This window comes from Megalops cyprinoides, chromosome 19 (genome assembly GCF_013368585.1).
Source record: "Megalops cyprinoides isolate fMegCyp1 chromosome 19, fMegCyp1.pri, whole genome shotgun sequence".
In the NCBI taxonomy this organism is placed as follows: domain Eukaryota; kingdom Metazoa; phylum Chordata; class Actinopteri; order Elopiformes; family Megalopidae; genus Megalops; species Megalops cyprinoides.
The window spans coordinates 2,016,270-2,041,439 of NC_050601.1; the positions used below are offsets into that span (position 1 = coordinate 2,016,270).

Genomic DNA, 25,170 nt, shown 5'->3' on the forward strand with positions numbered 1-25,170 from the left:
ATAATAAGTGCTGTTTTTCACACCTGGTCCAAGCTGCTGTTTATCACACGCGTGTGTGTGTGTGTGTGTGTGTGTGTGTGTGTGTGTGTGTGTGTGTGTGTGTTTTATTTTCCCTGCTGTAACAACTCTCTGGGGTGTCTGGGATGTATGTGAGAGCTTCTGTCTGTCTGCTGGAGGAAACAGTTCCACCCTGTGGAAAGAGCACCACGCCCGGCACCCCCCCACCCCCTCTGTGCTGGGCTGTGAACCCACACCCTTCTGGGCCTGCCGCTCCCCCACCACCGCAGGCCCAAATCCCAGCCTTTCCGCCCCGCCCCCCCAGACGGGCGGGTTCAGTGCTGAGCCGAGCATTACTGGACAACGCTACGCTCTGTCTCCCAGTACGTACAGCTGAAAGAGGTGCATCTTTCACAGCAGTGGAACAGGTTGTCCTCATTCCTCCGGGGCCGGGGGTAGGAGCGTCAGAAGGACACCCTCATCCTGCGGCTCTCATTCACACCTGTGAGTCACCCAGCTGAATTCAGGGCCTGAATTCAGCAGCTGCTCTCCCAGGGCACTGTGGGACTTGTAGTGTGAAAAAGAGTTGTTGCATTTGAGTGTATTGAAGGATTGCATCTGTTGCACATCAGCATTGCGGCAGTGGTTGCTGTGGTGACCGAGAGCCTAATGATATACAGTTGGAGATGGAGAAGTTAGAGAGATAAAGGTTAGAAAAGGAGAATAAAAGGAAATTCATTGTGGGTAGTTATCCCGTATTGTGTGATCCTGAGCATGTAGCTGTGCCTCACCTGGCAGAAATGGAAATGGAAATAAACCTGGAACCTGTGCGCCGTCCGTGCCCGCACCTGGCGAAGTTACTGCCACTGCTGTCGTGTGAGCGCTAACACTCCGTTCTCAGAGCATTCCTGCAAGGTTGTGTGAATGTTGTGCATGAAGCTTGTTGGCCTGGGGGGTTCTCACAGGCCAGATTCAGTGCTGACTGTGTGGACCTCAGGGTACTCCCTGCCGTCAGGACCGGAGAGCACTGGAATGAGATTGTCATGACATTACTCCAGGGCAGAGGGGAGATACTGCTGCCAGTTGGCTGCAGCGCAACATTGGCTTTTTCTAGGAGATCTACCGTTTTGAATGCATGATGAACACACACACACACACACACACACACACACACTCTCCCTCTCGCCCTCTGTCTCTCTCTCTCTGTCTTCCTCTCTCTCACACACACACACACACACACACACACACGGTTCACCACTTAATTCTGACTGGAATCCCGCTGGTAGCTTAAGAAAGCAGATACAGTGTCTATCAACATCCCTTCCAGACAGCAGGTTATTATTTCACAGTGCTCCTTCCCCCAGTCTTCCAGCACTCTGTGCACTCCCTCTCCCCTCTCTCTGGGTCTGGATCAGAACCATGGCACTTTTTTCCCAGACTCAACACTTTTTGTGGAATCTGGAGAATTGAAAGTTAAGGTTGCATTTTTGCTGTCCTGCATAAACCCAGAGGTACACGCCCCTCAGAAAGCAGCAGCCTGGTAGTGCATGTTTCTCACACACGCCTTTAACAGAGATGTGAGCGAGTGGGGGGTTTTCCTGGGAGATCACAGCCAGATATCCCCATTACGAGACATGAATGCTCATTCAGCGAGTCTTTTCCCTAAAGAGTGCTGTCGAGTTTGGCGCGTAACTTTTAATCCTTCCCATTGAGGAAAGAAAAGCTGAGGAGAGACCAGCTCTGGGATTTCACACGACGCGGCATGGCGTGATCGAAATAGATCAAATGCACACGGCAGGCGGAGCGATTCCTCTGCGCTAAATGAGGAGATTCAGGGAGAACGCAGCATCAGCACCGCTCAGAGCCGGCAGCTCATACTCAGCATGATGCTGGTGATTGCACGACCCTCTTTAGGTCAGTGTTGCTTTCTGTCAGAATCCAAGAATATCCTCAGCCCCCCCCCAGACTGAAGGGGATGCAGCATGTGTGTGTGTGTGTGTGTGTGTGTCTGTGCGCGCCTCTCCACTGGTCATTTTGCCCAGTCAGATAAATCCACTGAATTCACTGTTCATTTCTGAATCTCCTTTTCCCCCTACTTACCCCCCTCTCTCTCTCTCTCTCTCTCTCTCTCTCTCTCTCTCTCTCTCTCTCTCTTTCCCACCACATCCCTTCTCTTTCCTCTCTCTTTCTCTGGCACATACATACAGAACTCATGGGTAGTATATGGAGTAGCTCCATGTGGACACTTACTCCTACAGTGAGATTACACCCTGTTTTCTGAATTTCCTCTCATACAAGTGCCTTTTATATCCAGGCATAAAATAACACTCTCTGTGGTAGCAAGATCCACACTCAGTAATCACTTTTTTGGGGGTAGAAAACATGAAAGATGAAAATTTTTTTCTTCATTTTTTTTATAATAGGTATAAATGGATTTAACAATGGTCTTTTTTGCAACCTGGTTTTGAGCCTATTCCAGGTAATTACTTTTAGTGGTCCTCTCAGGTAGGCAGATGTGTTTTTTGGGATTTTAGGAGCAAAGGTTCCTGTTTTGGGATCAGAGGGGGTAGCATGGTGGACCCCCCTTTAAGACGTGGGTACTGATAACAGCCCCTCCTGTGCTGTGCATGGTGCTGAGCCGCCCCACCACCTGCCCCTGCTAAAAGGAGAACGTGGCAGCGTCCTGGTTAGCTCTGCTCGGCACTCCCACAAGCCCCTGCTCTGCCCTGATCTAGTTCTGAGAGCTGCATTGCATACTGGGAAGTCTCTCAGTGGCCCACAGACTACCTTACTGTGCCATTCACTCTGGGCTGACACAAAGGTACACACACACATGCACACACGCACTTGCACACGGACACGCACACACGCACGCAGGAGACTCCGGTCTGACCACTGAGACATTGTATAATTAGCGTTTCCTTTTTGATGCCCCTCTCTCTCTCTCTCTCCCTCCGTCCCTCCCTCTCTCTCTCTACCTCTCCCTCTCTCTCTCTCCCTCTCTCTCGCTCTCCCTCTCTCTCTCTCTCTGTCCCTCTCTCTCGCTCTCCCTCTCTCTCTCACTCTCCCTCTTTCTCTCTCTCTCCCTCCCTCCCTCTGTCCCTCTCTCTCGCTCTCCCTCCCTCTCTCTCTCTCTCTCTCTCCCTCTCTCACTCCCTCTCTCTCTCTCTCCCCCCTGTGCCTCTCTCTCTCTCTCTTTCCCTCTCTCTCTCCCTCTCTCTCCCCCTCCTTCCTCTGTCACACTCTCGCTTCCTTTGACTCCTCTGATTTCTCTCCGGTTTTCTCTCTGTGATGTGAAAGGGTTGGGAGTGGAACCCCAGGCACTCTGGAAAAGGCAGTCTGTGCGCTCAGGTATGCAAATGGCTGTTTACCAGCCACTGCCTGTGGAATGTCTTCAGCTGCGCAGGTGGCTGTCCAGCCACTGCCTGTGGAATGTTTTCAGCTGCGCAGGTTGATGTCCAGCCACTGCCTGTGGAATGTCTTCAGCTGCGCAGGTGGCTGTCCAGCCACTGCCTGTGGAATGTTTTCAGCTGCGCAGGTGGCTGTCCAGCCACTGCCTGTGGAATGTTTTCAGCTGCGCAGGTGGATGTCCAGCCACTGCCTGTGGAATGTCTTCAGCTGCGCAGGTGGCTGTCCAGCCACTGCCTGTGGAATGTTTTCAGCTGCGCAGGTGGCTGTCCAGCCACTGCCTGTGGAATGTTTTCAGCTGCGCAGGTGGATGTCCAGCCACTGCCTGTGGAATGTCTTCAGCTGCGCATACTTTTTTTTGGGTCATCCAGTGTCCCCTGTACCCACCTGACTGCTCTTAGACGCAGCAGCTGCAGAGTCTCCTGGAACCCCTCCCCCAGCGCTTGCTGGTGCATGACATCCTGTAATTAATGCATAATGTACTCTGTCAGCAGGTTTTTGAGGTAGGTGTCGCGGGGTACATGGTGCTCCTCCCAGCTTGGCAGCGGTGTGAGTTTCTGTGCTCCTCTCAGGCCCAGCCCGTCGGATCTCCGCGGTCCCCCGCTGTCCCTTGAGGAGAGCCGTTTCCCTGTCCCCTGCAGGCTGGCACCATCCCCAGAGTCTCTGCCTCTCTGCCACCCCGGGAGGATTCAATTAGCCAAAACACGCCAAGCGTATTCTGTTAAGGGCAGATTTCTCCCTTTCTCTCTCTGCCTTCTCTCTCTTGCTCTCTCTCTCTCTGCCTCTCTCTCCTACATTAAAGCACATGTTTCAGCATATTTATCTGTAGGGGTGCACATGTGTGCAGCCTCGGGGTGCTGGGTTGAGGTGGCACAGGCATGTGGTGGTCAGCTCAGCGTGGTCAGCCGCACACAGCAGCAGAAAGGCTGTGATTTCCATCATTTACCCAACCACATCATGTTGGATCAAGGGTCAGAGGGCCAAGGAGAGGCACTGACAGGGTTTGTCCGTCTGGCCCTTAATTTGGAGGCCAGGCAATTGATTTCCATTTCCCCCAACGGTGTCGTATGTGTCTCTGTGTTTGAATGGTGAAGTGCTCACACTCACTGGTCTGGTAGTGTCGTTAGTCTGGTTAAATGTTGCTCATTTAACTTTGATGGATACACTTCTGTACTCTTGTGCCGGGAGTCGCTCTGGGTAAGAGTGTCTGTTAAAGGAATGCAGTATAACGTAAAGTACATGGATAAATCTGTACCAGTGGCTGTTTATAACTCGGACCTCACTGGAGCGTTGCCGGGGCGAGATGAGAATACAAACACAGGAGGAGGTAGCAGGGACATTGCCAGAACAGTTCAGAAACGCTGCCGTAATGTTGCAGGAAGAGCATCACCGAGCTGGAGGGAGGCTGTGACCGTGAAAGTGGTGTTGAACGGTGGCAGAATGTCAGCCAGCTCTCCACCTGGCCCTGTGAGGCGATCCAGCTTAGCCGTCTGTGGACCAGCATCACCTGCTCCTAGCCCCACCTCTGTTTCTAGCCCCGCCCCCCATCTCAGATCTCCAGCCGGCCGCTGACCTGACCCAGCAGGAGGCGGTGACATCACTCTGCTAGAAGGCATGGTCCCTGGCCTGGCACCCTAAGATGTGCGTGCAGGTGACTGTGCTATTCTCAGAGCCGATCTCCCAGGCTAATCCACACGCCCTCACCCGCATGCTGAGTCATGGGGGGCGGGGGGGGTGTGCCCCGGGGGGGTGCTGGGCAGCTGCTGGGCCTGTCAGCTGACCCGAGGGGGGGGTGGTCCTGCAGCTCAGGCGGGATTATCCGGGTTTGTTTGTGTTTGAGCTCGCACAGTGCGGTCCCAGCTGCTGCTCAGCACGCATGCAGCGGCCTGCTCTCTGCTCCCGCAGAAAGGGGCGAGAGACGCGGGCACGGGCGCAGCCTGAACGCATCATCAGCACGCGTCAGAAGAGCGGCACGACCGGGAGCAGCGTGACCCCCCTCCACCCCCGTGGCAACGCCGGTGTCAGCTGACTGAATGGCAGTTCACCCCGTTCACACACTGACTCACCCTCCTCCTGCAGCCTTATCTCTGAATGCGGAGCGGGCGTTTCCTCCTTCTGCGGTTCGGCCCGTAGCGACGAGAGCAAACATTCCGCTGTTCCCATGACGCCGCGCGTGCTGTGCGGCACATGACACCTCGGCTTGCTGACTCATTGCTGGCCTGCCCACCTGGCCTTTTACGGACGGGGCAGGCAGGGGTGCAGCTCTGTCGGGGTAATACCTCCACCCTGGTTATGTACATGCCTTCCTAATGGGAGCCGCTACAGCCGATCCAGGAAAGCGAGTCAGATGTTTGCGTTTCTCTCCTGCGTTTCTCAGCCCTGTGCTGACATGAATGCGCAGGTCTGTGCACAGCTGCTGTTATTGACTGCCTGGGGTGTGTCTGCAGCCTGACAGGGATGAAGTGTGCAGGATGTGGGTAGAGGGCGTGGCTACAGGGGTGGGGCCTGGCTTTGCTGACACATGACTGACAGGCTCTAAGCTCTCTGTCTTCTGAGTCTGGGCTTGCCCACTCATCACAGGGCCATTGTGATTGTTACTCTGTGTGTGAGTGTGTGTGTGAGTGTGTGTGTGAGTGTGTGTGTGAGTGTGTGTGTGAGAGTGTGTGTGAGAGTGTGTGTGAGAGTGTGTGTGTGTGTGCGTGAGTGTGTGCGTGAGTGTGTGCGTGAGTGTGTGCGTGAGTGTGAGTGTGTGTGTGTGTGTGTGTGTGTGTGTGTGTATGTGTGTGTGTGTGTGTGTGAGTGTGTGTGTGTGTGTGTGTGTGTGTGTGTGTGTGTGTGTGAGTGTGTGTGTGTGTGTGTGTGTGTGTGTGTGTGTGAGAGAGTGTGTGTGTGTGTGTGTGTGTGTGTGTGTGAGAGAGTGTGTGTAACAGCGTGTTGTGGCCGCACTGGCCTGTCTGTCAGACAGTGGCTTAGCCTCTGCGGTATGTAGAGCTGCACCGGGCCCAGTCTCAGGAATCTCCTCACTGTACTTCTCTCTGTGTTCCGTCACATCAGCCCGCAGCGGAGACAACTTTTCTTTTGTTTGATTTAAGCACTCTACCTGCCAACGCAACACATTAGTGTGACAGTCAGTGAGGAATTCCCCCAGGGCTTGCTGTGCAAAGCTCGTCTTCACTTTCATCAACAGGAAGCACATAGGAACACACAGCTTCCTTTTCTTCTCTTGTAGGTGCCATCAAACAAGACAGGTCGATCATCTTGATTTTTCACTCAAATACTGACCCAAAGAAGATGATTAGAAAGGAGATAATCTACTCACTTCAAAGGCTTTGGTCCATTCACGGATCCATTCACAAACAGTCTCACAACTGGTATCATTATGACATCACAATGTTTATTTACCGAGCAGATGTCTCTCTCCACGGCAACCTGCCTCGTTTCCGTCTGATCCATTCATACAGCTGGTAATGTGCTGAGGCAATCGAGGTTAAGAGTCCCACTCATGACTGTAAGTGCCCTGTTGGAGACTTACACTCTCTGTGGGTTAGAGAGATTTTCCAGGACCTCTCCATGTTTGTGATTTAGAAAAAAATGAGCTGGGGGAAAAAAAAAAAAAAAACGCCACAAATTTTCATGAATGAAGTGCAGCGGGGAGCGATTTACTTGTTTAAAGATGAGTGGGGTGGCTCTTTGACTGATACTCCGGCTAAGAGCAGACAACAATAAGCTTTGATCTGTAAGCCGGAGCCACTGATCTGGCCTGATTATCGGTAAGCGGCTTAGGTGGCCTGTTGGGAGTGAGCAGCAGAATGATTTGCGGAGTGGCAGAGCAGCTGCCACAGGGACTGGGGAAACAGTGATGAGGTCATCATTGTGTGCCTGCTCTGTCTTCCCAGTGAATGCGGCCTGTTTCATCACGGGGCCTGGGGTGGGTGGGGGTGTGTGTGTGAGCGTGTGTGTGTGTGTGTGTGTGTGTGTGTGTGTGTGCGTGTGTGTCGGGGGGGCTCGTTATTAGTGTTAATTATGTTAATTACTGTGCGTTCCTGCGTGTGCTGGTGAAAGACGCCGCCCGCCGCTGTGAGTGGAGTTTTTGCTTTTCGTCGGTTAGAGTCTGACAGCGCCTTTTCGCTCAGATGAGCCCCCATCTGTGTGTAGTACTCCGCATTATACATACTCTGCTGTTTGGAGAGGAGAAGCTCGGTCGGAACCCCCTTGGTAAGAACTCAGACAGGTGCGGCCATCCCCTGAAACGCCCTGCGGTCCCGCTCTTCCGAAGACGGGGGCGTGCAGCGCCCTCCGAGCGGGAGCGGACCCTCGTCTTACCTCCCGTCTCCGAAGCAGTGCTGTTCATCCATTATTAATTGACTTCGCAGGCAGCTACCTTATCTAGGCCAGCTTGCATGCAGCAGCTTAAATCTGCCACATAATGCGTCTGCACCTCCGGATACCTGCTGCAGGAATCCAGGTTAACTGGCTGTCTGAAGGTACCCGGGTTGCGGTAGCATGTGTAAAGGCAGGTTAAGTGATGGAGCTGAAGAGCTTATCGTGGTACATGCATGAAAGGCAGAATGGCTCCATAGAGACCCTTACAGAGGGATCGGACACAGCTGCAGGGTAAAGATCCTGGCACTGCAGGCACTGTAGGTTTAGGATTAGACCCCATCAGGGGGATGTGATCCAACAATGCCCTGGCTCTACTCTTACTGTAGGTTAGGGATTAGAAAAGCTACCCCCCCCCCCACTTCCCCCAACTGACAGGTATAAAATGGAGTGCTCAGAATCACACTCTCTACATCACTCTAATAACAAACACAACACACACCACACACATTGCATATACTACACACACACACACACACACACACACACACACACACACACACACACACACACGTGCACAGCATAGGCACACCGTATATACACAGGTACATACGGCACACATACATGCACATACACTTGCCCATACGCAAGGCCTGACCCCGAAGCCTAAGCCATACTTTTACTCCTTCCTCAGACAGTGTCAGTCAGCCATCTTATGTCGTCGGTGCAGTGAGGGCCGGTGTGGCGCACCTCTCTGGTCCTCACTGAGGGGGTTGGTCAGTGCTGAGCGACTTCCTGTGTGTCTCGTTGCTCTGGGTTAGCTTCCTCTCGCTGTGTCTCCAGGTCTGTGTTGCTCTGTTATTCTGCTCAATCTAGATCTTTTGTTCCTTTTTTACAACGCATTGCACATTCAGAAGAGGCAGCATGTAGGTATCCTAAAACCACACACTCTCGCTCCTAGCTGCATGGCTCTCCCTCCTCTTTTTTCTATTCTTTTTTACCTTTTACTTTTTTTACTGCTCTTTCTTTCTCTCCCTCTTTCTGTTCTGCCCTTCTTTTCAGAGTTTTGCTGTGTTATGGTTCTCTCATGAAGATTAATCAAATCAAAAGATTAAGCCTTTGATTCTTTTCCAAAATCTCACAGTTACATCATCATGGAGAAATACGTTGCTCCTTTTTTTAATCTCAGAGGAAAGCTTTTGACTTGTTTTTCCTTTTTTTTTTTTTGATTTGTAGCGTTGCTTGTGTTTTCTCCTCCATCCTGTTTGTTGTCGTGGTTTTTAATTGTTCTGTGTGTTTTTTTAACCCTCGTGTGACCTGGTCCATGTTCTGCTGTGTCCTGCGTCCTCCCCACCCCTTGCTTCCACATATGTCCTCTGTGTGTGTGTATGTTTGTGTGGCTGCATGGTCCTATTGCACGTTGGTGACTACGGCGAGCCCTGCGGGGATTAGTTACCAGTCTCTCTCTCTCTCTCACTATGATTTTCTCTCCTTTCCCCACCCTCCCCTCTTTTTTTTCATTTCGTTCTTGTGTCCGCTGTCTCTCCCCAGGGGACGTGCTGTTTCAGATGGCCGAAGTTCACAGGCAGATCCAGGTGCAGCTCGAAGACATGGTAGGTACCACACTATTTCCTGCTTTGGACTCTGATCCAGAAGGTTGTGGGGTCGAGTCCCTGGTGTGCTGCTGCTGCTCTTTGAGTTGCCCTGCCCACACTAAGAAACATAAATCAAAGGCCACCTGAACTGGCTGTGAACCCTGCCAGTGGCTGAATCAGCCCTCTCTGGCTCCAGTTATTGGGAAGGTCTCTTGTGAGTCCTCTTGTGAGACTCGCTGAACAACATTGTTCCTTTGCAGGGAAAATGCAGGGAGTCCAGTTCCAGAAACAACATTAAAACACCTGCACAGCGAATGGGGCTTCAGTGTCTGCTTGCTTTAGTGTCCGCTTGATTGTATGTTCACTGGCTACAGTACACGCTTGCTAGAGTGTGCACTTGCCTGTGTTCTCACTTTATTGTGTGTGCAGTTGGGCTGAAGTGTGCACTTGATTGTGTGTGCACTTGATTGTGTGTGCACTTGATTGTGTGTGCACTTGATTGTGTGTGCACTTGGGCTGGAGTGTGCAGTTGGGCTGAAGTGTGCACTTGATTGTGTGTGCACTTGATTGTGTTCTCACTTTATTGTGTGTGCACTGGGCTCGAGTGTGTACTTGATTGTGTGTGCACTTGGGCTGGAGTGTGCACTTGGGCTGGAGTGTGCGCTGGGCTGGAGTGTGCACTTGGGCTGGAGTGTGCGCTGGGCTGGAGTGTGCGCTGGGCTGGAGTGTGCACTTGGGCTGGAGTGTGCACTTGGGCTGGAGTGTGCACTTGATTGTGTGTGCGCTGGGCTGGAGTGTGCGCTGGGCTGGAGTGTGCACTTGGGCTGGAGTGTGCGCTGGGCTGGAGTGTGCGCTGGGCTGGAGTGTGCACTTGGGCTGGAGTGTGCGCTGGGCTGGAGTGTGCGCTGGGCTGGAGTGTGCGCTGGGCTGGAGTGTGCGCTGGGCTGGAGTGTGCGCTGGGCTGGAGTGTGCGCTGGGCTGGAGTGTTCACTGGCTTGCTCTTTGTTCCCTTGCTTATTTGTTGGCTGGTGATCATGGGCCGAAATGCCGTAGTTAACTCTTTGTATGCCTGTCCTGCTCTCCTCAGCTGAAATCCTTCCACAACGAGCTGCTGACGGAGCTGGAGAAGAAGGTGGAGCTTGACGCCCGTTACCTGACCGTGAGTACCTGTGCCCCGCCCACCTCCTGACACGTCACTCACCTGAGCATGTTGCCCATTAACCAGAGGGGCTACACACCTGGGGTGCTCTCAGTGGGCGCGCTTCTTTGGGGAGGAGCTGCGCAGTGCTTCTGCTGAGAGGTGAACTCTGGAGCACCACACAGCACTGGGCCAGGATCTGTGTGTGTCTGCACATGACGGATGTCTGCTCCTGGCCAGCTGTGGCAGCTTAGCCGGAGAAGCTAAGCCGATCGGTTCAGAGCGGAGCTTGTACACGGATTGTCTTTAGTGAACACAATGGGAATGTAAACTGTGATGGAAGCCGTGTCACTGTTTGCCCTGCAGTCTGTGACACGTGCGGGCGTACGTGCCAAACACGGTGAGCGTGAGGTTACAGCAGCATCCGCACCAACCCCTACACCCCCCCCCCCCCCACCCCGTGTGCCCCGTGGAGAGCCTGCTCGGCGTGGGGGGAGAGGCGGAGAGGAAGGGTGGGGGGTGTCTGCTCCTCACTCGAACGCTCAGCCATCTCCCCCTGGACGAAACTGCAAAATGAAGCAGGCTGGAAACGTGTCAAGATATTAACATTCACAAGCTGCAAGGAGACGCTGTGGAGAGGGGAGGGGAGGGAAAAAATAATGGCAAAGAATAAACGTCAGATTAATCTGTGTAATATCGCTCGGAGTAATATCCTCCCAATGAGTCGTCTGCCACGTTGCCACTCGCAGCTGCGCTTGGGGGGGCGGGGGGGGCGGAAATGTGTCAACAAATCGTTATCGGACGACAGGATCAAATTAGGCTTAGGATGCCGGCGCAGAACTCCGCTGAGTCCCTGCCTGCATATGTACATGGATTTGATGACAATTTGAAGGGAAAAAACGTTCATTAGAACCATTCTGCCGTTGCCTCAGTGGCTCACTGAGGTGCATGAGGGGAAAAACAGGGTCTGTGGCTTACCACGGAGAACGAGGAGGAGGAGGAGGAGGAGGAGGAGGGCAAAGGACCAACGTTTTTTTTTTTTTTAACAGCAAAAAGAAATCCTTTTATCCTGCAAAAACAATCTCCTGCGTGTTTCTGGACCTTGTGTTGGGCTGACAAATAAAACGGCAAACAGAAAAAAATAAGACTTGAGCCCCGAAGCCAGCCGTGCTCCGGCTCGGGCTGTTTGAAGGTCATGTGGTTGGGCTGTCGTGCGCTGGAGGCGGAGCTGCAGATTGCAGGGGCTCGCTCTCCTCTCTGTCCTCTCCCTCGAAGCGCACAGTCTCCCGGCTATTCATCACTGTCTGTGCCAGACCGTGCCGTTACCTGGCGCGAGGCCTCTTCATTTTCTCTTATGTAATCATTTCTGTGTCGGCGCTGGAGACGCAGCCTGCAGGCCCGGGGGCAGTGATGAAGTAAATTTTTACACAGTCATTCTGTCTGCTAGCTGCACTGTGTGCCCGGGGGGCAGTAATGAAGTAAACTTTTACGCAGTCATTCTCTCTGTTAACTGTGCTGTGTGCAGTGGGGGCAGTAATTAAGTAGGCCTTTCACACAGTCATTCTGTTAACTGTGTTACTGGGGGCAGGAATTACATTATCGGCATTTAGCAGACGCTCTTGATGAAGCAGCCTTTTTACACCGTCTTCCCCTCTGTTAACGGCTGTGCAATGGGGGCAGTAACTAAGTATGTCTTTTACACACCATTCTCTCTGTTTGGTAATGAAGTTGGCTTTTTGCAGAATATCTCTGTTAATTTGTTTCACCTGTGCTTCGGGGTTGCTCTCATACTGCCCCAGGGACCTCAGGTACCCCCCCCTTTCTCCTCCTCTCCTTTTCTCTTTCTCATTCTTTCACCAATTACCCACGATGCCCTGCTCCCCTCCCGCTTAAAGCGGGCTGGAAGGGAAGCTAATTGAATGCTTTGTTCCACGCTGTTGAATTATGAGTCAGAAGCAGATCAGATAAAAGCTGGAAAAAAAACCCTGCGTTTGACATGAACACGTTTGTAGGGATTTGAAATGGAATGCTGATACCCAAAGGCTTAGTCTATCTGACAAATGATCAGTCGCTGAGATCCCTGCTCCAAGCACTGCAGAGATTCCAGGGGTTTCGGTGCTGTGCTGAAATAGCTGGTGGTTTCCGTGGGCATATAATGGAATGCTGTGTCATTGATTATTAATATTGATTTTTTAAAAAAAAAATGCATTGTCTCTACATTCTTTGGTTACTGTGAGGCAAGGACTCTTTGTTTCTTGAATGTATCTTTTGTAAGTGGCTGATGATGCGGTTTACTTGCAGGTCCTATAAAATGCAAAGTAAATAAATAAATACCCATGAGCACATTAGGGTACAGCTGAATCAAGGCTAGTGCAAACACACTGTGATATGTTTGAAAATGACTAACTGCTTGGTGGTCAGGAATAGTTTAAACAAACCTCACAAACAAGCCATATAAGGTGTTCAGAGCCCAGCTTTTGGCAGTCTCTGCAGAACTGGAGCCAGATTCCCACAGCTCCCAGGGTGTTACACGGGTCTCTTCCATGTTGGTGATTATTTGACCGTGGCTGGCAGAGATAATGTGTCAGTAAGATGATGTCCGGAAGATCTATTCGTATTATCAGGAGTTCTGGGGACAGCAGATGATTATAGATATTCATCAACAGAAAGATGGCTGTTTGTTTCCTGTTCTAATCACTATTTATGTCTGTAGAATTGTAGTAGCATGCCAATTGTTCAGAACCAAAATTTGTTCCAGGTCAGCTTGGTCATGAATATTCATAAGGAACAGCCATCACTGGAACTCTGTAAGCGTCAGCTGGAACTCTTTGGGCATGGACAGGAAGTACTGTGGGGTGCAGTGTCTTGCTTCTGATGAACTGTCTCTTGCTGGGCCCTCCACCGTATGAGGATGAATTGAATGGATTTCATGACTAAAAGCAACAGATGGGTGTATGCAAGAGCCAGGCTGGCATAATCAGATTGCACAGATTCACACTGTTTGTTCAAATTGAAATATAATTCTATTATCAACAGCTGAAACTCCTCCGAGTCCAGAATGCCAGTCTCATTTGTACAGTATATCCATTTAAGATGCCTATGCTGGATAGGATAATTCTGTACAAATTAAACAGTGTTTTTTTTTTTTGTGCGTGACTCCTGGGCCCTGACACTCTCTCCTGCCCCCTGCAGGCCGCTCTGAAGAAGTACCAGATGGAGCACAAGAGCAAAGGCGAGAGCCTGGAGAAGTGCCAGGCGGAGCTGAAGAAGCTACGCAGGAAGAGCCAGGGCAGCAAGAACCCGGCCAAGTACGGCGAGAAGGAGATGCAGGTGAGCCGCCAGGGGTCAGAGGGCAAAGGTCAACAAAGGGTGCGTGCGTGTTTGTGTGCATTGCGCAGTGGGGGTCAAAGGTTACCACAAAGGGGCAGCCCCCCCCCCCCCAGGTGAGGCTGGATGCTCCAGTCCAGCAGGGGGCAGCGTGCTGGAATGTGAGCTCGCTTTGTGTGCCCATCCTCAGGTGGGTGAGGAATAAAAGCTGCTAAATTCACTGCGGAGGAAGCAGACAGAACTCCTGCAGGGCCGTGAAAGTGCTCTTTTTGTTCCTGCTGTTTCGGTTCCCCCCGAACAGGTGATCCAGCCAGCTCATCAGCTGCACTGCCGTCCCCGCTGCAGTAACATGTCTCCGGGGTGCGCTGTGGAGGTGCAGCCTTCCCCTGGGATTCTCACAGACATCCGCTCATTCTCAGAGACGTCAGCCATTTCAGAAGGCTACGCTCTGACTGGCTTCTGGCAGCCGCTGTATCTGCAGTCTGTGAATGACTTTTAAAGAGGAGCCTCGGAATAAAGAAATCGGTTCACGTTCCATGTCAGTCATGCAGTCAAGGAGGGGGTGTAATTCAAACCCCAAGCATTGGATTAAGACGTTGGTGATGATTACGGTGATTTTGATGATGATGGTAATAATGACGATGTTGTTGATAATGATGACAGTTATGCTAATGGTGATAATAGTGATGACTCTGATGGTGTGTTTATTTTTCTGTTCATTTTACACGTAGCAGTGCAATGGGTTTTGGATTCTGTGATTTAGTGACTGTGATGTATGGCAGTATACTTGGTTTCCCTAATCTAGTCAGGTTGCACAATCTAACTTGTGGTAGGGCTTGAATATTGTTATGCTCACACTCACTGGTCTGGGAGTGGTGTTAGCCTGGTCTGACACTGTTGCTCATTCAGCTTGAATGGATGCACTTCTGCTAAATGAATGTAATGTAATGGTGGCGATAGTGATGGTTGTGGTGATAGTGATAGTGATGGTTGTGGTGATAGTGATAGTGATGGTTGTGGTGATAGTGATGGTTGTGGTTGTGGTGATAGTGATGGTTGTGGTGGTGGCAATGGTTGTGGTGGTGGTGATAGTGATGGTTGTGGTGATAGTGATGGTTGTGATAGTGATGGTTGTGGTGATAGTGATGGTTGTGGTGGTGGTGATGGTTGTGGTGGTGAGGATAGTGATGGTTGTGGTGATAGTGATGGTTGTGGTGGTGGTGATGGTTGTGGTGGTGAGGATAGTGATGGTTGTGGTGATAGTGATAGTGATGGTTGTGGTGATAGTGATAGTAATGGTTGTGGTGATAGTGATGGTTGTGGTGGTGAGGATAGTGATGGTTGTGGTGGTGAGGATAGTGATGGTTGTGGTGATAGTGATGGTTGTGGTGGTGGTGATGGTTGTGGTGGTGAGGATAGTGATGGTTGTGGTGATAGTGATAGTGATGGTTGTGGTGATAGTGATAGTAATGGTTGTGGTGATAGTGATGGTTGTGGTGGTGAGGATAGTGATGGTTGTGGTGATAGTGATGGTTGTGGTGATAGTGATAGTGATGGTTGTGGTGATAGTGATAGTGACGGTTGTGGTGATAGTGATAGTGACGGTTGTGGTGATAGTGATAGTAATGGTTGTGGTGATAGTGATGGTTGTGGTGGTGAGGATAGTGATGGTTGTGGTGGTGAGGATAGTGATGGTTGTGGTGATAGTGATAGTGATGGTTGTGGTGATAGTGATGGTTGTGGTGATAGTGATAGTGATGGTTGTGGTGATAGTGATAGTGATGGTTGTGGTGATAGTGATAGTGATGGTTGTGGTGATAGTGATGGTTGTGGTGGTGGCGATAGTGATGGTTGTGGTGATAGTGATAGTGATGGTTGTGGTGATAGTGATGGTTGTGGTGATAGTGATAGTGATGGTTGTGGTGATAGTGATAGTGATGGTTGTGGTGATAGTGATGGTTGTGGTGGTGAGGATAGTGATGGTTGTGGTGGTGGCGATGGTTGTGGTGGTGAGGATAGTGATGGTTGTGATAGTGATGGTTTTGGTGATAGTGATGGTTGTGGTGGTGAGGATAGTGATGGTTGTGATAGTGATGGTTGTGGTGATAGTGATGGTTGTGGTGATAGTGATGGTTGTGGTGATGGTGATGGTTGTGGTGGTGAGGATAGTGATGGTTGTGGTGATAGTGATGGTTGTGGTGATAGTGATGGTTGTGGTGATAGTGATGGTTGTGATAGTGATGGTTGTGGTGATAGTGATGGTTGTGATAGTGATGGTTGTGGTGATGGTGATGATTGTGGCAATGGTGATGGTGGCGGCAGTAGTAAGAGGAGTGTGTTTGTGAGATGGCTGTGGAAGGGCAGGCAGGCCCATGTCTGAGTGGTGTTTGGATGCTTGTGGAGCAGAGCGTTTAGGCTTTGGCTGTGCTGTACTGCTCTCTCTCTCTCTCTCTCTCTCTCCTCAGCGTGGTAATGGGGGTGTGTCTGGGCAGGAGTGCGCTGCATGAAGCTAACATTGCAGCGAGCAGGGCTCAGACTGACACCATGTGACTCACCGTGTGTGCGCGCGTGTGTGCGCGTGCGCGTGTGTGTGTGGCCCTTATGAATCTTCGGTTTCCTGTTCCGTGGAGCGATTGCATATTTCGCTGGGATTTGTCTTGGCTCTGTGTGAGATTGTTTGCTGGTATTCAGGCCATGGGCGACCACTGTAAAGGGCAGCTCATTTACGCTGGGGGGGGGGCGGGGGGGTTGCACAGTGTGGAGAGCTGGCTGTCAAACTGCACTCCTGCAGCAGAGAAGTGTTCTCTGATTATTACAGCAACCTCTGCTTTTAATGTGTTAATTAGTACAATAATCACTGCTTTTAATGTGTTAATTAGTACAATAATCACTGCTTTTTTCTGTGTTTGTGAATGATGCATGGCACTGTAAGATGGTGTTTGTGCCCTGTACTCGAGAGTTCTGTTGTACAGCAGTGCATTTGGGAATTTTGTAAATGCATGCAGTTACCGAGGTAAATGGCCCACTTAAGCCAGGAGGATTTTCTGGGAATCAAACCCAAAACCCTCTGCATCTTTCTCCTGATCTGCAGCTCTGCCTCTTAATGCTCTACTCTGAAGTGTCTGACCCATTCTGAAGAGCCGACTGGTTGCTGGTGCCGTCGTGGAGAGTCTTTGTCCTGTGTGTTCCCCGATCAGGGTGTTGCCCTCCCTGACTCCCTCACTGTGCAGGGACTGCCCGCCCTCCTCCCCCAGCACCCCACCCCTGACCCCACAGTGCAGACCGGGTCAGTGCTGGTGCATGCTGGGATAGCCAGTGGAAGCTAGTGCATACTGCCAAAACTAACCCACACATGTACACACACATACATACACACATACATACACACGTACGTACACACACACTCTCACGCACACACACACACACACACACACACACACACTCTCACGCACACACAAACACACACACACACACACAGAGTCTCTGCTGTATGTACTGTAGACTCCGTGGTGAGGCGGTGATTTGGGTGAGAGGTGGTGTCTCTCCTGGGGAATCGGCTCCTGAAAGGAATGCTGCTGGTGGAAAATCACAGAACTGATCTGAGGTCAGTGAGGCCAGAGGACAGACCCGCATGGTTGTGTGGGGAGTGTCATGAATGCAGAAAAGTCGCTCTTTTTCGATGGAAGCTTCCTGTGTTCCATGTTACTGAAGTCTGTTGATTTTATCTTTGTCTTTCAAGAAGGCGAAAAACCCAGATTTCTGTTGCATCATTTTTCTCTTTGTCTTTTTGGCTATGTGTTTAAATCCATTAATATTCTTGCCTAGGAGAGCTAGCTGTTCCCGCTCCAGGCCCCAGACATTGTGTTGCGTGTGAATCGTGTTGCTGGTCTCACAGCTGAGTTCTTAAAGCCTGTATGAAGTGGGAGTTACACTTGCATACACCATATTTCATACTCATTTCACCTCAGGTTTATTCTGCTCTGTGGGGGGGGGGGGGGGGGGGGGGGGGGGTCATGTCTACCTGTAAACTCCAGCATCCAACACAGCTTGTATCAGCAACTGCCCAGGCCAAAATAATATCAAATAGTTTTATACGATGTTAGTGTAGGTCAAATAATTTTGCATTTACAGCAACATTTTCACAGTTGTTTTAGCTTTGTAGGAGTGCTCTTGGCAAGCTGATCCCTCTGTGCAAAAGTGAAGAGTTCTCCTGGGAGCAGGAGCTGGGAGGCAGCTCGAAATGACGCTGTGCTGGGCTTCTGGTTGCAAAGCCAGGTCTGTGCCCCAGCTCTCCTACCGACAGGAGAGACAGGGGTCACTGCCCTTACAGTATGCGAAACGCCTTTCAAGTCTACCCAGACCTTCCCCAGAAAGAGAGAACCACCCGCCCTCTGATTCCCTAAGTGTTATTTGTCTGTAATAACAGCAAAGCTGTTTTTAATAGCCCATTAAGGCCCTTCACATTTTAACAGCGGGTTTATGCTGTGTGCCGTAGTGCTGTTGTGGGATTGCCCGTTGCAGAGAGAGCGTGATTTCAGGGGAGCCTCTTGATGGGTTTGCTTGAGGGGATAGTTCTTCTCCCAGGTCACTGTGATGTCAGCTCTCTGCACCCACTCCGATTGGCTCCCGCCCCCCGTGACACCCGTCTGCTGCTGAAATATGAAACCGGGTCCGGTGCAGTCTGGGGTTTCCCGTGATTTCTCCTCCTTTCACGGTGTCATGTGCCTTCATGTGAGTGGCGCTGTGCCGAGGGAATAGAGCACAAAGGTGGGTCAGAGGAGAGCAAACTGGTTTGGCCAGGATTAGCTGCAGTTCAGTGTCCTGGAGATCTCCTGCACCCTGCTTCCTCTGGGTGTGTACATGCCCACGGTTAGACACGTGTTCAACAGAAGCCTCTCATCTCACTCCCTGCCCTTTCATTCAGAGTTTGCTGTGGTGGAAAAAAATGCCTCACCAGGGCTAACGGCACCCCCTGCTGGTGATTTTAGGTCTGTGGTGCTGTGATTGGCAGCTTCTTTCTCTGTGTGGCTTCAGGTTGGTGGCTCTGTATCCTTTCCTGTGGTCTTCCTTTTGTGCTCCTGTCTCATAGCCTCTTGCTGCACAGATCCCTTCAGCAAAGACACTATCAGGAGTGCGAGCTGTTACCCTCAAGGGCTATGAGAGGAATGAACTCAGTTCTGAATAGAATAAGTCATGCGGGTTTTAACAGTAAATAGCAGTGAGTAAATATACTGAGGTTAGACTCATTGATAGTTTGATTGGCAGTGATGTGCTCCTTGCTGGACAGTGATGTACACATGGTGAGGTGCTGTAATATTGTGCACTCTCTGGGGAGGATCCAGTGGTGGTTTGGGTGTGAGAACAGCGCCCCCCCTTGGTGCGGGATTGTGCGAGATCTTCCTCTTCCGCTCTGTCTGCCCCTCCTCCAGAACCTCTGCTCTCCCACAGCATCCATCTCAGACTGCCTGTAACCACGGCAACGAGATGATTAATGCTCACTGGTCATCCTGGTGTCCGCTCTGAGCATTCTGCAGGAGCTTAAGTAGTCCCTGTTCATCAGGCATTACAGGTGTTTTTACATTGTGGTTAGGCTTATGATTGGAGTTGGGTGGTCTGATCCTGGATCAGTTTCTGTTGTGCCTTTGCATCATGGTTAGGCTTATGATTGGAGTTGGGTGGTCTGATCCTGGATCAGTTTCTGTTGTGCTGTCATGTTATGGTTAGTGTTAGGGGGGATTGGTAATCAGAGCACAGCCAAGCAGGGCATTGTGGCAGAGCAGGCACTGAACGTCAGTAACCAGAGGGGTTGCAAGTTCAAATCGAGGCTAGGGAAAAGCTGCTGGACCCTTCAGCATGGTCTGTCACTGTCATCGCTTTGGCTAGTGTGTCCCGTTATACATAATTATGTATAGAATGTAAAAATGTATTGTCAATGAAAAGAAATATTCAACATTCCCAGTTGCTCTGCCACTCCCTCCTAACTGGGCTCTCAGCCCCTCCCCTGGCACTAATTACTGTAAGTTCATTAGGACTGCAGCCCCTCCCCGATGCCAATTACTGTAAGTTCGTTAGGAAGGCCGGAAGTGCTAAGCCTCTTACGGTGTTTCGGTGCGTGGCTCCTGTTCCTGTGATGACAGAGCAAAGGGGAGATCACGGCTGAACTTCACATGTGAACGTTCACATGGTGTCAGTCTGAGCCTTGCACTGTCTGAAGTGGCTTTTTCACAGGGGTGGGGTGGGGGGTTCTCCCAACGAGGCCGGTGATGACGCTGGCGTTTCCGTGCCTCCCTCGCGGGTCTTGTCTTGTCTTGATTCTGAGCAGTCCACCCCCATCAGGAAGCCTCAACCCCCCAACCCCCCAACCAAGGTGCTGCCATTCACAGCACATACAGCATACCCCCCCCCCACCCCACAATCTCTCTCTCACAACCCCTTTCTGTCTTTCACAGTTCCTCTCTCTCTCCCTCTCTGTCCTCTTACATCCACTCTCTCCCTCTGTCTTTGTGGAGTGTTAATTAAAATTCAAAATCAAACGAGCATAACAAACACAATGTATGATGCAAAGGCATCAGGAAAACAATGCAATCAGTCCCAGCCTCTGCCACGGCGCTGCCACTCTCAAACAAGCTGCTTCTTCCCCTCTCTCTCCTCCTTTGTCTTTCTCTCTCTCTCTCTCTCTCTCTCACACACACACACACACACACACACACACACACACACACACACACACACACACACACAATCCCTCTGTCACCCCTCTCTCTTTCTCTACCTCTTTTTAATTCAAATTCAAATTTAAATGAGCTTTGTTGGCATGACAGAGAATTTCTCTGTTGCTAATGCATTGCTGTTTCATATTTTAAAAATATTATAAATAAAAATATTTGCTGTTTTATATTTTCGCTTCTTTCTCTCCTCTCGTTCCCTCCTCTCTGTACACCCTCCCTCTCTTTTTTTCTTTCTCTCGCTTTCTCTCTCCCTCCCTCTCTCTTTCTCTCTCTCATCCTCTCGTTCTCTCTTCCTCTCTTCCTCGCTCTTTCTTCTCTCTCTCTCCCTCTCTCTCTCTCTCCCTCCCTTCTCCTCCTCCCTCCCTCCCTCTCTCTCTCCCCCTCTCTCTCTCTCTCTCCCTCCCTCCCTCCCTCCCTTTCCCTCCCTCTCTGTCCCTCTCTCTCTCCTTCTCTCCCTCTCCCTCCCTCTCCCTCCCTCTCTCTCTCTCTCTCTCTCTCTCTCCCCCTCCCTCTCTCTCCCTCTCTCTCTCTCTCTCTGACTCTCTCCCTCCGTGGCCCACTTTCTACAATTGCAATTTCTGGGTGACCTTTTCCCAAAAAGCGCAGCCATTACCTGAGGAGAGACACTCACTCTGTGAGTAATGTTGAGTGAGTGAGTAAAACCCTGGTGAGGGGGAGTGTAGTGAAGGGGTCAGACCAATGCGGGCCAAACCATTCTGTACACTTAAGGAGGGACTCAGTAACTTGTTCATGCCTCTTAAATGTATGTGTGTAGTATCCTGGTAAAACATGATACTAACCTGCATCTAGACAGATGACACCAGTCAGACTCAAAGACAAAGACACACAGAGGCAAATGTGAAACTATTTGGGAGAAGATGGTATTACTTGGTTTTGGGTTTGAACTTTGAGGATGTGAACATGTTGATATCTTCTTCAGTCACTGATCCAGGGTCAGTTGGCTGTGTCGAAAGGCTGCTGTTGATAGCATGTCAGAGGCTGGAGATTTGAGTGGCATCTCATTACATTAAATTAAATTAAATTCTTTTCCAGAGTGAATTCCATCACAATAGAACATAAGTGTATCCATTCAATTTAAAGTTAACTTGTGCACTCTGACGGAAGTCAAGTATACTACAATACAACCGTTCCTAGAACACAGAATCAAAATACATATTACACAAAATAAACATCAATTACTACAGGTGGCAGGTGTTAGGGGGCCGGAATTGAAGTGGGACCGAGATGCAGTATGAAGAGGCAGGTCTTCAGTCTGCATTGGAAGATGGCCAGTGATTCTGCTGTCCCGACCCCCATGGGGAGTTCATTCCACCACTGGGGAACCAGTACAGGCAGGGACCTTGTGTGAGAACGGCGCCCCCGCCCCCCCGTTGGGTTGGGACAGTCGGTCGCCCGGTCTCATACTGTCCCCGTCTCTCCGCAGTACGTGGAGACCATCAGCAGCAAGCAGGGTGAGCTGGACACCTTCATCGCGGAGGGCTACAGGACGGCGCTGTCCGAGGAGAGACGACGCTACTGCTTCCTGGTGGACCGGCAGTGCGCCGTGGCCAAGAACAGCAGCGCCTACCACGGCAAGGTGAGAGGTCACAGCTCAGAGGGTTGTGGCGCAGCGGGTGTAATGGCCTGTGGGTTTGAAAACTGGGTAGGTCTGTGTCAGCCTTCAGCAAGGTCCTTAACCTGAACTACCTCAGTCAGTATACTTCAGTGTAAATGAAAATCAAATAGTATAGCATAATCTTTTGTAATCTAATATATTCTAACACACATTCTAATATATAACATAATGTTGATATCTTTCCAAAAGCCATTGGGTGGGATCCAGCATAATGCATGTTATTGATTCCTCTTGTACATCATGAAGTACAGACTATGGACACCTATTGTGGGGAGTTTTTACGCTCAGCTTCCAGCTTAACGGTGAGAGAAGTGAATTTCCCTTACTGTATGAAGATGTAATTTTCACACGGTTGTGCCTCATATGTTACTGACAGGTTAATAGTCACACCGTGTACCTTTGCCATGTAGCCATTAGCCTGTCATAAAAGAAACCCTGTGATGTCACAGTGACTGCCTTCTAGTGATGCATGCTGGGGAAAAAATTAGCCCTGATGGATGGAGGCTGTGGAGCAGGCGGCAGGTGTGTGTGTGTGTGTGCGCGTTTGTATGAGAATGAGTAGGAGTAGGAGTATGTGTGTAATTGTGAGAGAGAGAGAGAGAGTGTGTGTGTGTGTGTGTGTGTGTGTGTGTGTGTGTGTGTGTGTGTGTGTGTGTGTGCGTATGTATGAGTGTGATTGAGAGAGAGACAGAGGGATTTTGTGTGCGTGTATGTGTCTTTTTAAAACTGTCTAACAGGTTTCTGAAATAAAGGGCTGATGTGTCTGGTTAGCCTGAGCTGCTGGGGGGGGGCAGAGCAGAGAGACATGGATGGCTTCCAGAACCCAGTCCAGCTACAGCTCTGGATCAGCGCGGGGGTGTGTGCGTGGGAGGGGTTCACTCAGGGCAGCCTGAAGAGCTCTCAGAGAGAAGAAGATGCAACGAGAGGGAGGGTGTGTGTGTGTGTGTGTGTGTGTGTGTGGAAGAGCATATGTATGAGAGAGACAGTTTGTGTACGTGTCTGTATGTGTGTGTGTTGAGGGGAGTATGTAAATGAAAGAAAATGTGTGTGTGTGTGTGTGTGTGTGTGTGTGTGTGTGTGTGTGTATTTGTGTGGGAGAATAGTTATGACTGTGTGTGTGTGTGTGTGTGTGTGCGCGCGCGCATGTGCGCACACATATGTCTGTGTGTTTGTGTGGGAGAGTATTTATGAGTGTGTGTGTGTGAGTGTGTGTGTGGGAGAGAGACACAGACAGAGGAGGAATAATGAAGATCCAGAGAGAGAGGCAGGCGGTGTGATTCACTGGGAGGAGTGGGCGGGGGAGGGGGGCGTTTGGGAGGGTGTCACAGGTGCCCCCTGATGCCCTCCCACCCACGGCACCCTGCTATCCGTCGCCTCAACAGCGGAAATCGGCGGAGCAAGCACTTAACGAATCAGAGGCGTTGTTTTCAGCCGGTGCCTGTGAGGCGGAGCTGAGAGGAGGGGGCGTGTCTGTGGGTGCGTGAGTGACACGCTCTCTCCCCTCCCCCTCCTCCCATTACATCACATTACATTATTATCATGTAACACATGCTCTTAATTTACACAGATTACTATTTTACATGCTATCCATTTATACAGCTGGATATTTACTGAGGCAGTTCTGGGTTAAGTACCTTGCCCAGCCCAGGGTACAGCAGCGGTGCCTCGGCGGGGAATCGAACCGGCGACCTTTCGGTTTACGCGCTCTGCTCCTCACGCAGGGGAAGGACCTGCTGACACAGAAGATCCCCGTGTGGCAGCAGGCGTGCTCCGACCCCACCAAGCTCCCCGAGCGGGCCCTGCTCCTGGCCCAGCAGATGACCTCCGGGGCGGGGGCGCTCCTCTCTAGCCCCCTGCGCTCCTCCAAGACCAACCTGAGCATCTCCGACCCCATCCCCGGAGCCCAGCCCCTCCCTGTGCCCCCCGAGCTGGCTGCCTTCATGGGCAGCGGGCTCGGCCACCAGGCGGTGAGTGTCCGTCCGCCCGCCCGTCCGTCTGTCCCCGCCTCGCCTCGCGTCCCACAGAACATGCCGTCGGGCTCCACTCTCCACTCTCGGGAACGTTTAGGTTACGTGTCCTGCTCCTTGAACACTACACCGCACTGCTCAGTGTGAGGAAGGAGAGGTCCTGTTCCAGGCGCTTCCGCATCAGCATCTGACTGGGGCTCATTCACTCTGGTGGACAGGGGCATGCGTTACATAAAATGCAAAAAAAGGGGTCATTATTCCAGCACATTCCAGCATGCCTTATGTAAAATGCATAATAAGGTTCATTATTCCAGCATGTTCCAGCAGGGCATTAAAAATGGATTCAGGGAGTATGGAGTTTGTGCTCGTTCCACTGACCAGGACCTTCCACCATAATTACAGACAGCCTTTGAGAGAAGGAGCCACACTTTTTCTTCACCTTTCTTTTTCTAATGTACATGTAGTTATTGAACTATACTTATAAGTATATGGGCATAAACCCATGCTTTCACGGAAGACAGGCATGAGAACATCAGTGAGTCTTCATAACAGTGAATCTCCTCTTATGCAGGGCTTGTTGGCTCTCCTACATGAATGCTGATGAGAGAGAGTAACCTCGGGTTTGTGCTTCTCACATGTAAATCCACCAGCATTCAAATACAGATCCCCCATAACTGATTAGTGATCTGGAAATGGGGTGTTTGAATAACCAAATTTCCGGGGTCACCCCTCATCCCTGTACAGCGCAGAAGCGTGGTGGGTGCATCTGGGGGCCCCTATTCCAGATGCCAATTAGGCGGTTTTGGCTAAGGGCCACATCTGGGATGTTCCCAAGACAACCGCCTCACTGCGGCGAAATTTTAATGACCCACTTTGTGCATGTCTCCGGGCGGAGCAGCAGCTGCCGTCAGACATGAGCCGACCGTTCGGAGCGACGCCGGGACGAGGACCGGCTCATTAAACTCCTACCTTCCGCAGAGCATTACCGAAACGAAACATCTGAAATTAAAATAACTGACATATACACATTATACACTTTTTATACACACGCTAT

General features: G+C 50.9%; 1 protein-coding gene across 5 annotated transcripts in view; it reads left to right on the forward strand.

Annotated features, from left to right (window-relative positions):
• The window catches only part of LOC118794101 (brain-specific angiogenesis inhibitor 1-associated protein 2-like), a 65,523-nt gene that overhangs the window by 25,424 nt on the left and 14,929 nt on the right, over window positions 1–25,170 (forward strand). For all 5 annotated transcript variants that reach the window (XM_036552256.1, XM_036552257.1, XM_036552259.1 and 2 more), the window contains exons 4-8: window positions 9,277–9,338; window positions 10,408–10,479; window positions 13,651–13,788; window positions 21,958–22,110; window positions 23,871–24,116. In XM_036552256.1, the coding sequence (XP_036408149.1) occupies window positions 9,277–9,338; window positions 10,408–10,479; window positions 13,651–13,788; window positions 21,958–22,110; window positions 23,871–24,116 (671 nt within the window). The remainder of the gene's footprint in view (window positions 1–9,276; window positions 9,339–10,407; window positions 10,480–13,650; window positions 13,789–21,957; window positions 22,111–23,870; window positions 24,117–25,170) is intronic.